The 14,741-nt window shown below is 64.0% G+C and overlaps 2 protein-coding genes across 13 annotated transcripts in view; both read left to right on the top strand.

Annotated features, from left to right (window-relative positions):
- LOC109686275 (microtubule-associated serine/threonine-protein kinase 3) overlaps positions 1–14,741 on the top strand; it is a gene marked incomplete in the record, with an annotated part of 381,278 nt that overhangs the window by 267,522 nt on the left and 99,015 nt on the right.
- Positions 1–14,741, top strand: part of LOC109694650 (CREB-regulated transcription coactivator 1) — a 43,839-nt gene that overhangs the window by 16,939 nt on the left and 12,159 nt on the right. For 8 of the 12 annotated variants that reach the window (XM_020176737.2, XM_074053564.1, XM_074053565.1 and 5 more), the window contains exons 2-9: positions 7,636–7,752; positions 8,595–8,642; positions 9,858–9,995; positions 10,548–10,609; positions 11,655–11,749; positions 11,998–12,083; positions 12,868–12,908; positions 13,109–13,326. In XM_020176737.2, coding sequence (XP_020032326.2) covers positions 7,636–7,752; positions 8,595–8,642; positions 9,858–9,995; positions 10,548–10,609; positions 11,655–11,749; positions 11,998–12,083; positions 12,868–12,908; positions 13,109–13,326 — 805 coding nt within the window. The remainder of the gene's footprint in view (positions 1–7,635; positions 7,753–8,594; positions 8,643–9,857; positions 9,996–10,547; positions 10,610–11,654; positions 11,750–11,997; positions 12,084–12,867; positions 12,909–13,108; positions 13,327–14,741) is intronic. The other 4 variants (XM_074053563.1, XM_074053567.1, XM_074053568.1 and 1 more) reach the window with 2 other exon arrangements.

Below are 14,741 nucleotides of genomic sequence, written 5' to 3' on the forward strand. Positions count from 1 at the left end.
GTCACACCCCCTCCGTCTTTCTCTCTCTCGCTCCTCCTTTGTTTTCTTTCTCTTCTAATTTTGTGGTGCTGGGTTGGACCTCAGAGCCTCATGTACACGGGCTGGGTGAGCGAGGCCACCGAGCCGCACCTGGCCTGGCCTCCTCCTCCCTTTGCTCCTGGGCACAGAGCTGCCTTTTAGCTCAGTAGCTGCACAGAGCGAGTGGTGTGTGACCAAAACCCAGGGAAAGCCACAGCACCTCTGGGGTTTGTGCTGAAAAGTACCCCAAATCTCAGTTGTCTCAGGCCTGAAAGGTGGCTCCAAAAGCAGCCATTCAGCTGGGTGCCGTGGTTCTCCCATGTAATCCCAGCTACTTCAGAGGCAGAGATTGGGAGGACATAGGTTCAAAGTTTACGAGACCCCATCTCAACTAACAAGCTAGACATGGTTGTGCACACCTGTCACCCAGGCAAAAAGAGTGGGGGCCCAGCTTAGGGATCCCCAACCCCACCCTGCACTCTGGAGGCTAGTTTGGGGACAGTCCTGGCACCTGTGGCAGACTAAGGACCAGCCCTGAGGACAGTATGTGGGTCCACGCTGGGGTCCCCAGGTCTGGAGGGGCTGTGAGGGACATTTCCCGAGGGTGCCACTGGGCCCAGCTGTTGGGGCTGGTTGGCCTCCCAGACATGCAGACAGCCAGCGTCTCCCTGTGAGGGCTGTGAGCTAATTGTGCCCCCTGCAGAGCCAGAGGTGGGAGCCCTGACCCCAGTGTGACTGTTGGAGACACGCTTAGGGGTCACTAAGACAGAACAAGGCTGGTGACCGTAGAGGAAGGGTCAGGCTGGGGTGTGGCTCGGTGAAGAGTGCTTATCAAGGCTCCGGGTTCCATCCCAGAAAAGGGAGAGAGAAGTGACCTCTGTCCACCCCCCCATGAGGAAGGGCCAGGGGCCCCCAGGACCATGGAGAGAGGGCTTGGGGACACAGCCTTCAGCTGTCCCCTGCCAGCCAGGAAGGAGCCCCTCCTTTGGCTGGGCCACCTTGGGCAGTCCCGTGTCCCTCCCGGGCTCTGAGGCCCCACCCCGAGTGGGCACACAGCCAGCCGGCAGGGCTGAGGTGGGGGTGGACTGTGCCGCAGCTGTGCTCTGTGGACCCCCAGGGACCCCCCTACCCCAGCCGGGGTGTCTGCACTCCCCCCCACGCAGCGGGGCTGGGATTTGGCGAGCCTGATTAAAGACATTCCGAATGAGCGCCGTGTTTGGATCGCTCTGTGTTTACACTGTGATGGAAATTGCAAGCAGCGGGGTGTCCCCAAGGGCATGCCGCCTGGCCCCCTGCACCGCCGTGTCGCTCACCGACCCTTTCCTCTTTCCTCGCGCCTCCTCCCCGCCGCGGTCATTCAGTGCGGACCTTGCTGTCACCTGGCTCGCTCTCCTCCACGTGGGGCCCAGCGCAGTGGCTGGAAAAGGAAGCCACACCTCAGAGACAGACACCCGAGTCCATCCCCAGCCCGGCCAGACAAATGGACAGGAACAAAGGCGGGGATGGTGAAGCTGAGGGCTGTGACATTCCCCGTGGTCCCCTCCCCGGGGGACCCCTGAGGTTTGAGGGCGGCCCTGGTGCATCTCTGGACACCCACGTTCATAGCACGTTCTGCACAGGGTAGAAAAATAACCCAGTGTCCATCACCCAGGGGTAAATCCATAAACAAGTGTGGTGGCCACGTGTGATAGAGCATGCCGGGCTGGAGGAGAATGGGGCTCTGGCACCCGCCACGGTGAGGGTGAACCTCCAAATTCGTGAAGTGAGATAAGCCAGACACGAAGGCCGTGTCTGGCACGACTGCTGGTCAGAAATGTCCAGAACAGCAAATCCACAGGACAGGAAGCAGAGCCGGGGCTGCCGGGGCTGGGGGAGGGGACGGGTGACTGCTGGTGGGGACCAGGGTCTCCTGTGGGGGGATGGAAGGCCCTGGAACCAGACGGAGATGGAGATTGCATAGCACAAAGAGTGTACCGAATGCCACCAGACGAGATGATGGCCGTTTTGACTTTATTTGATTGTTTTACAGGCGCTCACCATTGGGCAGCCCCTCCCCCCAAACCTTTTAATGGTAACATTCGTGTGGGGTGACGAGCCTCCCCCCGCAACTTTTTTGGAAAGCATACCTTTACCTACGAGGAAAAAGAAAATGTTTTGCAAGAAAATGTGTTTTAAAAAGCAAAGGAAAAACAGAGAGAGAGCCCTGGCACTCTTGCTGGGTGGCACAGGGCACACCAGGGTGTGCCGGGGAGGCCTCAGAGCTGGGCTGAGCTGGGCTGGGCTCCTGTCCCATCCCCTCACCCTGAAATCGGCTTCCTGCTGCAGGCGCCAGGTCCTAGCACGGCCGGCCCTGGTGTGCTGTGCCCTCCTCATCCTGCTCGGTCCCGAGCAGCAGTGCTAAGTGGCCCCCAGGGCCTGGGATCCTGAGTGCACGGCTGGGACCGAGGTGCAGGTGGCTCCTGCAGGCATTGGCCTGAAGCCAGCAGGCAGCAGATGGCAGCTACCCCCAGCCGGGCAGGGCTGTGCCGTGGGCCTGGGTGGCCTGCCAGGCGAAGGTTCCTGGGGGACCTGGAGCTGGCGGAGGGCATCACTGCCCTGACTGTGGATGCTGCGTGGTGCCAGCAGCTTCTGCCCCATCAGCAACTATCCATACTTCATCCTTGTCTGCCAGCCTGAGCCTCAGCCTGTGCACTTCCAACCCCAGGGCCTTTGCACCTGCCATTCCCTCCTTCCCTGTCCATTGCCACCTCCCCGGGCTTTCCTCCTGCTCACTCTCAGCTCAGTCTCATGGCCCTCCCGCTCAGGACCAGGGACTCCTGTGGACAGCCCCTCTCTCATCTGTCTGTCTGTCTGTCTGATGTGCTGCCACGTACCCTGCCCCTAGAACCATGCCCAGTGCTAAAGGGAGGGGTACACTGAGATGTCAGCCACCACAGGCTGCGAGCCAGGCTGGGCTGTGGTTCCAGGTGCTGTGGGGCTTGAGAGGACAAAGGTCCCCGTCCCATGTAGGGGCTTAATGCCTCCACGCCACCCAGGGCTCCCAGGACGCCTGTCAGAATCCATGAAACCCATCCAGGTTCTGAAGGAAGCCCGATTCCAGAGCCCCCAACCCTCGGCAGGCTTCCACTGACCCCGGGTTTCAGGGCTGGGGTCGGCTTTGTCCAGTTGTCTGCTCGTTCTTGGGCCTCAGTTTCTCCATCTTGACTGTGGTGGTGTGGAGTGGCCCTGCCTGGGAGCCTGACAGCTCCTCTGACTCATTCCAGCAGGTGCTCGGTGGTCACTCCTTCGCTGTGCATGGGCCGAGCTCCACCTGACACAGGCTCTGCCCCTGGCCCTCCCGGGGCCCTGTATGACAGGAGGCAGACATGCCGACCTTGATTGGGGTTCCCGGCACCGAGTGGCAGAGGCACCCTCAGGGTGTTAGGTGGCGTGTATGGGGGCGGGGACAGTGTCCGTGCAAAGGCCCTGAGGAAGCGACAGTGGCTTGGGAGGTGTGAGGTCTGTGCTCAGCGCTCACAGCTCCTGTGCCTCCTGCCCCTCTGCAGCCTGGCCCCTGTGCAGGGGCTGCGCTCAGCCATCGGCTGGCCTGTCACTTAATCTCATTAGAAGGCCAGCTGTTACCATGGGGACTGCGACAGACCCGGCCTGACCAAGGCCACTGCATCGCAGAGTGGTGCCTGCCTGGGAGGGGCCGGCGGTGGGGTGTGTGTCGGAGGTGGGGCGGGGGGGGGGCTCATCTCGTTCTGTTCAGGGCTCCCAGGAAACTGAGGGCTGCCCAAATGTCATTTCCTATCTTGAGAAGTGGCCATTGCTGTATCACGCTAGGGCCCCAACTCTGCTCCCCAGCCTCGGGGTCCCTGCTTGGTGGCCCTTTGATGCTCCAGGACAAGAGGACCTGCCCTGAGGGGTGTGGGCAGACGGAGGCCACGATGTGTGCTGTGGTGGGCTAGCCCATTAGCAGGAGGGGCTGGGGAAGCCCGGGTGCCATCTTGTCCTCAGGAAGGATTTGTGTTGGGTCGGGGGGAGTTGGGAGGTGTCCCCTGCCTGCAGACAAGGGGCTGAGGGCTGGGGACAGGTCAGAGGCAGCTTTCCCTGGGGACATTTGCCCACCCTGCCCCACAGCGCTTCCTGATGCCGGATGGGGCGCTCAGGTCCCCTCCAGGAGGAGCTCTCCCCACAACAAGGGGAGGGGGACCCCAGGACTGCTCTGTCGTCCCAGCCACATCTGTGCCTCCAGCCCTTCAGGGTCACAGAGGGCTTGGGTCCCGGGTGGGGGGCAGGTGAAGCTCTGCGGTGCCTGTAGTGCGGTTGACTGTGTCTCCCCAAAAAGCGTGTCCTCGCCCCCGCCCCGGGACCTGCGGACGAGGTCCACAGGTGAACAAGGCGTCAGGATGAGCTCACTCTGGATTAGGTACTGCAGGACTGGCTTCGGGACCCCAAAGATAGTGAATCCCGGTGCTCAGTCCCTTCTGGAAGGGGCAGGGTGTGCAGAGTATCTCCGGGCACCCTGGGCCGATGCAATGTAACCGCCACGCACAGGCCGTTTTCCAGGAGTGTGACTGTGATTCTGCGCAGTCCTGGGGTTGAACCAGCGTTGAACTTGCTGGGCCAGCGCTCTGCCACGTGGACCATGGCCCCACTGTTCTGACCCCGGATGCCCTACAGGCACAGCAGGTATGGCAAGGGTGAAAGGCCCAGCTGTGGGCATGCACAAGTGACCACCAGGGCCACATAGCCGGAGGCCGAGGAGCCATGAGTAGAGCTGGGCAGCAGTGCCTCGCTGAGTCGTTTCCATCATTGTGACAAGCGTACCCCAGCAGTGTGACGGGGCCTCGAGGGTGCTCGGTACTGGGGTTTGAACTCGGGACCTCACGCTTGCTAGGCAGGCACTCTACCACTTGAGCCACTGCACCAACCATTTTTTTTGTGTGTGTGAAGGATTTTTTTTTCAAGATACGGCCTTGGGAACTGTTTGCCAAGGCCAGCCTCAAACCACGATCCTCCTGATCTCTGCCTCCTGAGTAGCTGGGACTACAGCTGTGACATCTTTGCTATTTCCTGCTCATCTGGAACTTCCACAGCCAAGTGGGGTTGGGACAACCGAGCTGAGACTGTGTAGTGACACCTGGGGGCATCACAGTCCCTTTAGATGGGGGAAAGGTCTGTCACAGGACCAAGCCCAGGGGGCTTTGGAGCGGGGCGGGGGGGCAGGGGGGGTGGTCTGTAGGGACAGGGGAGAGATGGGGAGGCCATTGTGGAGTACAGTGACAGGACTCCGTGGATCCCATCTTGAGTGGTGCCCATTGTAACTGCTGTAGCTGTGGCCTTGGGCTCCATCACTGTGGCTGCCTTAGCTCTCCCAGCTGTGGTCCCCTTGTCCACAGCTCTGAGGACCGTGTGGAGGCTGGAGCTCCGTGCAGGGAGCTGTGTGGCCACCTGGGGTCTCTCCAGAGCTGGCCCCGCTCTGAGGGTTGCCTGGACTGGCCGGGAAGGGGTGGCCAAGCTGCTGCCTGAGGCCTTCTGGGGTCTGAGCTCAGCTGCCATGTGGCTTTCAGGCAGGCTGTCCACTGGCCTGTGACCTCAGCCCCAGTGAGGGGACAATAGTGTCCATTCTTCCTTTGCAATGGTTTGGCACTATATGACCAGTTGTGGGCTGGCTCCTGGGTGGGTGGAGCTCTGTCCTGCAGTGTCTATGGTTTTGGGGCTTTAGGTGAAGGGACGCACGAGGGACCATGGCTTGGTGGTGGGACGTGACACGGTGTTCTGCAGGTTGTTCAGCCGAGGTGGAGGCCTGTGGGGGCCAAGGCAGGCCTCCAATCGCCCCAGGACCCCAGGAGAAGGAGATCAGCTCCTGGGAGGTCGGGGAGCTGACCACCCTCAGGTTTGGCAGCTCACAGGGACTCTGATCTCCTGGCAACCGGCAGACTTGTGGTTATGGTTTATTACGGCAGGAGACGTGGCCAACAGAGCAGGGAGAGGCATGGGGTGGAGTCCAGGAGAGCCAGGCTGGGGCTCCCCAGCCTCCTCCCATGGTCAGTGCGACGCACACACACCACCCCGCCAGCCTCGAGCTCCCAGCCCTGGTGTGCGGGGCTCTTGCTGTTGTCTGTGCTGGGGACGTGGTTAACTGTCCACGTGGCTGACCACAGCCTCCACCCCTCCAGAGGTCCAGGCGATGTCACATAGCCTGAAGCCTCCACCCTGCATCTCACTGTGACCACCTGTGTCCAGGAAGGCCTAGACCTAGACCTGCAGTGACGCTCTCACCACAGGGCACCGGGGTGTCCAGGCTGCTTCCTGGGAGCTTGGAACAGTCCCAATGCCACTCTGGGCCAGGTTGACACTAGTGCAAATGACATGAGTGGGGAGGGCCCTCAGGATAGTGGAGGGGACAGGAAATCATGGGAGCCGGAGCCATCCGCTCCCACGTCGCTCCCAGCACCGGGCATCTTCTGGCTAAAGGCCTTCCACCCTGTCCGGACCCTTTTTCTGGTCAGGAGCCCAGTTTTTGCACGCAGACCCACCTGGGTGAGTGACCAAGAAGGAGAAACTGAGGCCTAACTGGGGCCTCCGGGTCCCTGAGGGGTGGTTGTGGAACGGCCTCCTGCCAGGACTGCGTGACGGGGTCTCAGAAGGTTGGCAGGAATGGACCCCACCCCACTGCACCCCACCCGCACAGCCTCCCCATCCTGGCCTGGCACGGCCAGGTGACGTGGACGACTGCGGGGTGGGGTGGGGTGCGGTGGAGGGCGAACCCGGCTGGCAGTGAGACCCAGGGCTCCTGACATCCCCCATCCCCGCGGCAGGTGTGGGAGCCCCCCAGGACCGAGCGCGGCCAGGCCCCGGCTCCACCGCAGCAGGAAACAGCTGTCTACCTGGGCGAGGTGCTCGGCCGGGCGTGCGGCCAGTTCCCAGGCTCGCTTCCCCTCCCGTCCGAGGCCCCCCAGGAAGCGGGCCTGGCGTGGGAGAGCGGGCGGGCGGCTGCGGAGACTGCCAGCAGCTGTTGTGAAGGGACCCGGTCCTCCTTGTTGTGGACACTGTGGACCTAGCAACCGGCGGGCCCACGCCCATGACGGCCACGTGGCGGGCCTCGGGGACCGCCCTCCCTGAGGCCAGCTCACACCGTCCACGGCAGCGTGACCTTGGGCCCGTGGAGCCCCACGAACCGGGGAACTCCGGTGCTCGGACGGGACTGGGGACCTGCCGGGCCACCCAGGCCCCCAAGTGGGCTGCTGGAACCCCTGCAGCACGCATCCCAGCCAGCGCTGTGTCCCTGCACCCAGGGTCCACTGCAGGCTCTGGCTGAGATGAGAAATGGTTATTGGGGTGGGCGTGCGGCCACCTCCACAGTCATCATATCACTGTCCCCTTACGTGGTCACCAGCAGGTCAAATTGACCAGCAAGACCGCCAGGGCCCCGAGTTCACAGTGTAAACCGCCCTCCTCGGGGCGCACAGCCCTGCCCGGCTCGGTGATGGGGCTCGCGTTTGGTCAGGAGATGCCTGGTTTCTCTGGGAGTCCCTGGGTCACGGTCCCCACAGTGGGACCTCCCAGGGCGCCCTGTGGGGTGGCCGTGGGCGATGTCCCCTCCCCCAGCTGGCGGCCTCTGTCTTGCAGCTGCAGCTTCAGAAGTCACAGTACCTGCAGCTGGGCCCGAGCCGCGGTCAGTACTACGGCGGGTCCCTGCCCAACGTGAACCAGCTGGGCAGCGGTGCCATGGACCTGCCCTTCCAGGTGAGCTCCCCCACCCACCCCCCCACGTGTGTCCACCCGCTCAGGACGGCAGGGTCCTCACACAGAGCCGGGCCCACCCTCCCCTGCCCACTCTGTCCCCTGTACCGTGGCCAGCAGGACGCAGACTGGCCCAGCCGCACCCCTGCATGGACCCCAAAGCCAGCCCTCCGCCTGGCTGCTGTGAGCGAGCAAGCGAGCGAGCGAATGAGCGAGCTCCGAGCGCCCCGGCAGCCTCTGCACCTGCCGGCCGGCTGTGTGGCCGCGGGAAGCGCTCGGGGCCTCGGGGCCTTGGCTCCGTCCACCTCCCTAAGCCGCAAGCCCAGCAGTTCTAGAAGGAGGCCCGGCCGCCTGACCCCACTTGTCGGCAGGCGGTTTTTGGCAAGAACCCACCCAGTGCGGCTCCCACAGGCCGCAAGGCCTTATCGTAAACGAGGGGAGATAAGGCTGCCGGCTCCCCGTCCAGCGTCCATCATCCATTGTCCATTGCAGGCAGAGGTGGGAGTGGGGACAGCCAGGTTGGGACTCAGGGTCCCCCAGCAGTCACACATCTATCTACCCAGTGCTGCGAGAGCCCCAGAAACAGCTGTGGGCCGGGTGGAACTGGGCTGTCCCCAGTGGACCCCCAGCTCCTCGGGTCTGCCTGGCTTGGGTCCCCTGAGGCCACATTAGAGGTGACACCGGGACTCTGTCACTCTGGTTCCACACGGGCTCCCTGCTGAAGCCCTTTGGGCCGATGTCTCCTCCTCTCAGGCCAAGGGTCACAGGCCCTGCTGGGCACCGCCTGGGGGACCCTGGACGCCCCCTGCCCGGCCACTCAGAGTCTCGGTTCTTTGCATTTTCAGCCCAGCGGATTTCTGGGGGAGGCCCTGGCCGCGGCTCCTGTCTCTCTGGTAATTGAGTCCCTAGCCTGAGGCCGCGGGGACACGGCAGCAGTCTGGTGTCCCAGGCCCCCCCTGTGGCTCAACAGCCACAGATGTGCCTGTACCCCATCTCGGGAAGTGTGCATGGCCACATCCAGAGGCCCCCGTGGGACGCTTGGGGGCCATCTGGGCGGATGTCACTTTGGCCGGGGCCACCCCGGCCGTATCTGAGCATGTGTCCCCATGCTGCATGCTCTGCCCCTCAGGAAGCACGCATCTGCGTGTGTCCCCGGCGTCCCCGGCCGACAGGAGGGGCCTCGTGCGCTGGGCGGGGCTGGCCCAGCCTCCTCCCCACCCTGGCTCTGCTTCTGGCCTCAGTTTCCCCCTCTGGGCTGCGCTGAGAGGTCGATGGCCCCATCCTTCCAGGCTTCTGGTGGCAAAGTCCCCACCCCTGCTCTTTGCTGCCATCTCCTGGGTTCACATCCTTTTGGAGGGGTAAAAGTGTAGAAAGCCCCGTCCAGCGAGGGTCCTTGCTGGCTGGGTCATCCCCGAGAGCCGAGCCAGTGCTCAGGCGAGTGCCTTCCAGAGGGGTCCCAGGGGCCAGATGGCCGGGCAGCAGACTGCCGCGTCCAGAGCTGGCAGAGTGGCCGATCTCACTGTACTCAGATGGCCAGAGGCCTCACGGGGCGAGGGCAGGCAGAGACACAGGGCCTGGCCGGGGCCTCGTGCCAGCCCCAGGTGCTGGGGCTCCAGAAGGACGAGACGCCGGGGAAGGGCCTGTGGGGGCCGAGGCTTAGCCCGGACCCCCCTGGGGGCCAGCGCGGGGCCCCGTCTTGGCAGCCCCTCCAGGGATGACGTAGGTGGGGACAGGAGGCTGGCCAGGCCTGGGAGTGGGCGGAGGCCCGTCTGCACCTGGCCAGGCTGGGGAGGGCTGCTCGGGCCGCCTGCTCCCCGGCTGGCTGGCGATGGCCCCGAGCTTGTGCCGCTCTGCCTGGCCCGTGCATGCCAGCTGCCCGCACGCCTGTGTCCCAGGCCTGGACCCCTCGCCGGCTCTGCACCCCCACCCCAGGGCTCGGAGGGCTGGGGGACTGGGCTGCAGGAGGAAGCCCTCACCAGGCCACGGTGGGCCCAGGGGAGTCGGGGAGATTCGGGGGAGAGGGGGGCAGAGCCGGGTGGGTGCCATTGGTGATCAGTGTCTGGGTTTCTCTGTTTCTGCCTCCGCCTCCTGTCCTCCCCTCACCCCAGACACCCTTCCAGTCCTCGGGCCTGGACACCAGCCGGACCACGCGGCACCATGGGCTGGTGGACAGAGTGTACCGGGAGCGTGGCCGGCTTGGCTCCCCACACCGCAGGCCCCTGTCGGTGGACAAGCATGGGCGGCAGATATCCTTCCTGGCAGAGGACGTGGGCAGGGGCGGCAGGGCTGGGAGGAAGTGGGTGAGACCAGGTGGACCTCACGCTGGCTCTGTGTGCATAAGAGGTGCATGAATTTCCCATCTGATCCCCGGTGGAGCAGAGACCTGCGGAGTCTCCTCCTGACGCTGCCATCCTGGGTGTTTGGCCGGCCCAGAGCGCCGGGAAGTCGCCGTGCAGACGGAGCCGCGATCCGTCCTCCTCTCCTCCCCGCGGAAGCCGGGCCAGCTGGGCCCCGGGAAGAAGGGGGCGCGGCCGCACGTGCGCTCGCCCGAGGACGGTGCTGAGTGCCGGGTGCAGGGGTCGGGTCCCCGGGGGACAGGGGCTGCGCTCGGCCAGGCAGGAAACGCTGCGAGGAGAGGAGAGGCCGGGAGGACGCCCCCGCCATGCCGGCCCAGCTGCACACAGGCCCAGGACGGGACGGATGGGATGGGATGTGACAGGACAGGAGGGGACGGGAGCCCAGGCCACTGCGAGCCGGCCGGGAGGGGTCTGAGTCCACCGTCCCTTAACTCAGTGCACGCCGACAGCTGCCCCTACGGCACCGTGTACCTGTCCCCGCCCGCGGACACCAGCTGGAGAAGGTCAGTGTCCAGGCTCAGGGCGCACTGTCACCGTTGCCCAGTCCTGTAGCACGGGGAGGCTGGATGCGTCCAGAAGTCACCTTGGCACCGGCCACAGCGGGGTCTCCAGAGTCCCCACCAGGCCCTCTCGTCCTCTGTCCCTCCCTCCCTCCGTCCTTTTCTTTCTCCTCCTCATTGCTTTTTTTCTTTCTTTCCAAACATACATATTCAGCTTACAGCTTCCTTTGTTCGTTTTTATTTTATTTGTCATTTTCTGAGCTGGGGTCTCCCTGTGCTGCCCAGGCTGGCCCTGAACTCCTGGGCTCCAGCCTCCCAAGTAGCTGGAACCCACAGGTGTCACCGGACCCAACTGACACGGTCACCACACGTCAGACCGCTGTCACGTTAGTGGACATAAAACAGGCAGAGCCAAGTGGCATAGGTGCCGTGTTACCCAGAGAGGTCAGGACACTGGCTGGGGGACACACAGCAGGGGCAGGCAGGGCGAGGCTTAGTTTCTGAAATGTCACTTGCCTGGGTCACTGTCACTTTTTCTCCTTGGACTAAGTTTGTCCCTCATCAGGGACTGGTGGGGATGTCCCCGTCAGCCACACAGGACCCACACAGGTTGAGGTCACCCTGTCCTTGTCATCTTCGGTTCCCTGAGTGGGGGCTCCCCTGCGCCCTGTCCAGTATGTGGGCAGTTGAAATGAGACCCCCACACACACACTCCCACCTAGGAAACCCCTGTGCCGCCTGCCACACACGGTTGGTGACTGGAACCCCAAGTCTGGACCCCCATGGGACTTTGGGCCCCCAGGAAGTCGGCAGGGACGGGGTAGGGGCGGAGGGCGTCTCTGCCTCTGTGCTGCTGGACGGTGGCTTTGCAGGTGGAGCAGTGGTCGCTCTTGTGACTTCAGGGTTTCACCAGGTGCAAAATGACCCCGTGGCCACTCTGTCCCCAGCAGGGGATGCAGTGTGGGGCCACGACTCATGGCTTCTGGTGAAGAGGGGTCAGGAGGCCTTTCGTCCCCCGTGGGCCTCACCGTCTCTCTCCTGTCCCCAGGACCAACTCAGACTCCGCACTGCACCAGACCGCGCTGACGCCCACCCCGTCAGAGTCCTTCACGGGTGGATCCCAGGACGCACACCAGAAAAGAGGTATGGGGGGCACTCACCGTCCAGCAGGTCACCTACTGTGGCGGATAGACCTTTGAAGGAAGACTTGGACTGTGCTGCCCCTCAAGAGGAGGGGCTCAGTGAAACTTGAACAGGTGGGATTAGTTGAGTTGGGTTTTGAAGAGCGCGTACCTGAAGTTACTCATCGTGTCTGTGACTTCTGGGGCACCTCCTGGTGCCATCGTGGCTGCAGGTGCACTCCTTTCTCATCGTCCTTCTTTCCACCCTAGTCTTACTTCTGACAGTCCCAGGAATGGAGGGGACCACGTCAGAGGCTGACAAGAACCTTTCCAAGCAGGCATGGGACACCAAGAAGGTAAAACTGCAGTCAAACCATTTTTTTTTTCCTTGTCACTCTTACCGAGCCTGGCCTACAGAAAACTCACGAGCCAGCCGGTTGGGGTGACTTTCTCTTCCTGAGCTGTGACCCTGGCTCAGGGCTGCTCAGGTGCCCTCTTGGTTCGACTTGCTGTTAAGAGCAGGTCGATTGCCAGGCGCTGCTGGCTCACGCCTGTAATCCCGGCTTCTCAGGAGGCAGAGACCAGGAGGATGGCGGTTCAAAGCCAACCCCGGGCAAATAGTTCCCGAGACCCTTGGGGTGGCCCAAGATGTAGGCCCCGAGTTCAAGGCCCAGTACCAGGAGGAGGAAACCCTGACCACATGCAGATGAAAGGGAATGTCAGGGAGCAGGGAGGGGGTCAGTGGTCGTGTCCCCTTTCCACAGTGAAGGAAGCAAAGGTGGCAGGTGCCCCGTGGACACTGTCCACACGGTGCCTTTCAGAGCCATCTTGAGCACGCTCTGCAGGATCCCCTGACGTGACCACAGGGCCCTGGCCAAGGAGGGACCCGCCCTGCCACAGCCACGCAGAGAAAGGGACGTCACGCTGGCCGCCTCCCGGGCTGTGGTCACAGGGTGGCAGTCACCCCAGGGGTGTTGAGAGGCCAGGCAGCCGGGAGGGCGTGCGGCAGGCCCTGGACTGTGAGGACGTCTGGGCCCAGCTGCTGGTGGCTTCGGGCAGCCCGGCTGTGGCAGGGCAGAGAGTTGCCCTGCGGGGCGTGGGACACAGCTCCCCTCGGCTGACAGCCATCTTCTCTTCCAGCCAGGATCCAGGCCCAAGTCCTGTGAGGTCCCTGGGATCAGGTAAGTCCAGCCCAAGGGGACCGAGTGGCCGCTGATGGCCGTCCAGGTGATAGAGACACCCTGTCCCGGCCACCAGACACAGCTCCCCTGTGGGCGATCATCCGAGAGTGGCGATGTCCCCAGGTCCCGGGTGGGGACGGAGGGGGTGACATGGCCATCTGCGTCCCCAGCGCTCACCATGTCCCCTGGCCTGTCCCCAGCATCTTCCCGTCCACCGACCAGGAGAACACTACAGCCCTGATCCCTGCCGCCCACAGCACGGGGGGCTCCCTGCCCGACCTGAGCAATATCCACTTCCCCTCGCCGCTGCCCACCCCGCTGGACCCCGAGGAGCCCGCCTTCCCCGCGCTCAGCAGCTCTGGCAGTGCCGGAAACCTGGCCACCAACCTCACGCACCTGGGCCTCGGTGCGGGCCAGGGTAAGGCCCTGAGGGCGCGGGCACCATGTCCCCATCCAAGTGCAAGAGGTGACTTATCCCAGCTGCGTCCAAAGTGCTGGGAGCGGGGCCTGGGCAGAGGCCGGGTGGACAGACACACGGTGCCCCGCAGATGGGACGGTGACTTCCGGGGGGGGACAGGGAGCTGGGAGCAGGCTGTGCAGGGTCAGCCCAGCCAGGTGGTGCAGCTGTCCCTGTCCTTGCTGGAGACTGTCCTGGGGCTCTGTTGAGGACTGGCAGTGTCCCCTGAACTCTTCTGTCCCCCCATACACGTGGCACAGGTGTGTCCTAGCAGCTGCCATGAGGACCAGGCCACCCTTCCCCGTCCTCTCTGCTTATCTGCCCCACCCCAGCTCTGCTTGGGAGCCCTCGTGACCCTCAGCTCCTGCCCCATGGAGGTCCGAGACCTGGGAGGCCCCCACGATGCACCTGCACCCCGTCTCCCAGCCGTGCCCCCGCAGTGGGGTGCCCTCACCCCAGGCCCTTTGCACGCACCGCCCCGACTGTTTTGCAGGCAGCCTGTGAGCCCGTCCCTGGCCTGCCCTGTCCACCTCACCCTGTCCTCAGACCACCTGGCCTCTCCAGCTCTGCTCCATTGCTCCTCAGCTGTCCCTTGGGCTGGGGCCCCGTTTGAAGTAGGGTACGGGTTTGGATCGTGAGAGCATCAGGCAGCGCTGGGCCAGGTTCTCCTGGGAAAAGCATGAGTTTTGCGATCCTTTGGGGACGTCCCTATGGCTGCCCTGGAAAGGAGTGCAGGAAGGGGGGAGCTCGGCACCTGGACGGAGAGCAGGGGTCTCCTCGTGTGCTTTGCAGGGAGCAGGGTTGTGCGGGGCGTGGACAGCAAAGGGACCGTGAGGTGCTCCCATCCCGGTGCCCACAGCGCAGGGCACCAGCGGGGCAAGGCGCACGTGTTCCCCGGCTTTCGTGTGTGCGCACGCGTGTTGGCATGTGCGTGCGTGTGCAGGGCTGGGAGGGAGCCCGGGGCCTGGCACGTGTTGGCCGAGCGCTCACCCCCGTCCCTGGGCCCCATGACATCGGGTTGAAGCCAGAGCAAGGTCCTGGCCCCAGGTGTCCTGCCTGTCACACCCTGGCACGGGGCACAAGGGGGGCCCAGGCCTGGCCAGGCAGGAGGCCTCAGGGACTGCACTGTCCCCACCCGGCCCACACAGAGCCTCCTCCTTCCGCCCTGTCCTCCCGGCTCCCCCACTCCCAGCCCCCTCGGCGCCCCAGGGGCCTTGGCAGCCCCCCAGAGCCCGCCCAGGAGCCCCACACCTCCAGCTGCCCCAGTCTAAACAAGCAGAGAGAGACCGGCACGGCACATGTGAGCCGCTGCTGGCTGGCGGGCCCCGCCCGTAATGTCTGCCATGTGTGTGGCTATTTCAGAACCGGCCGCTTCC

The sequence above is a fragment of the Castor canadensis genome, chromosome 14 (assembly GCF_047511655.1).
Source record: "Castor canadensis chromosome 14, mCasCan1.hap1v2, whole genome shotgun sequence".
NCBI lineage: Eukaryota > Metazoa > Chordata > Mammalia > Rodentia > Castoridae > Castor > Castor canadensis.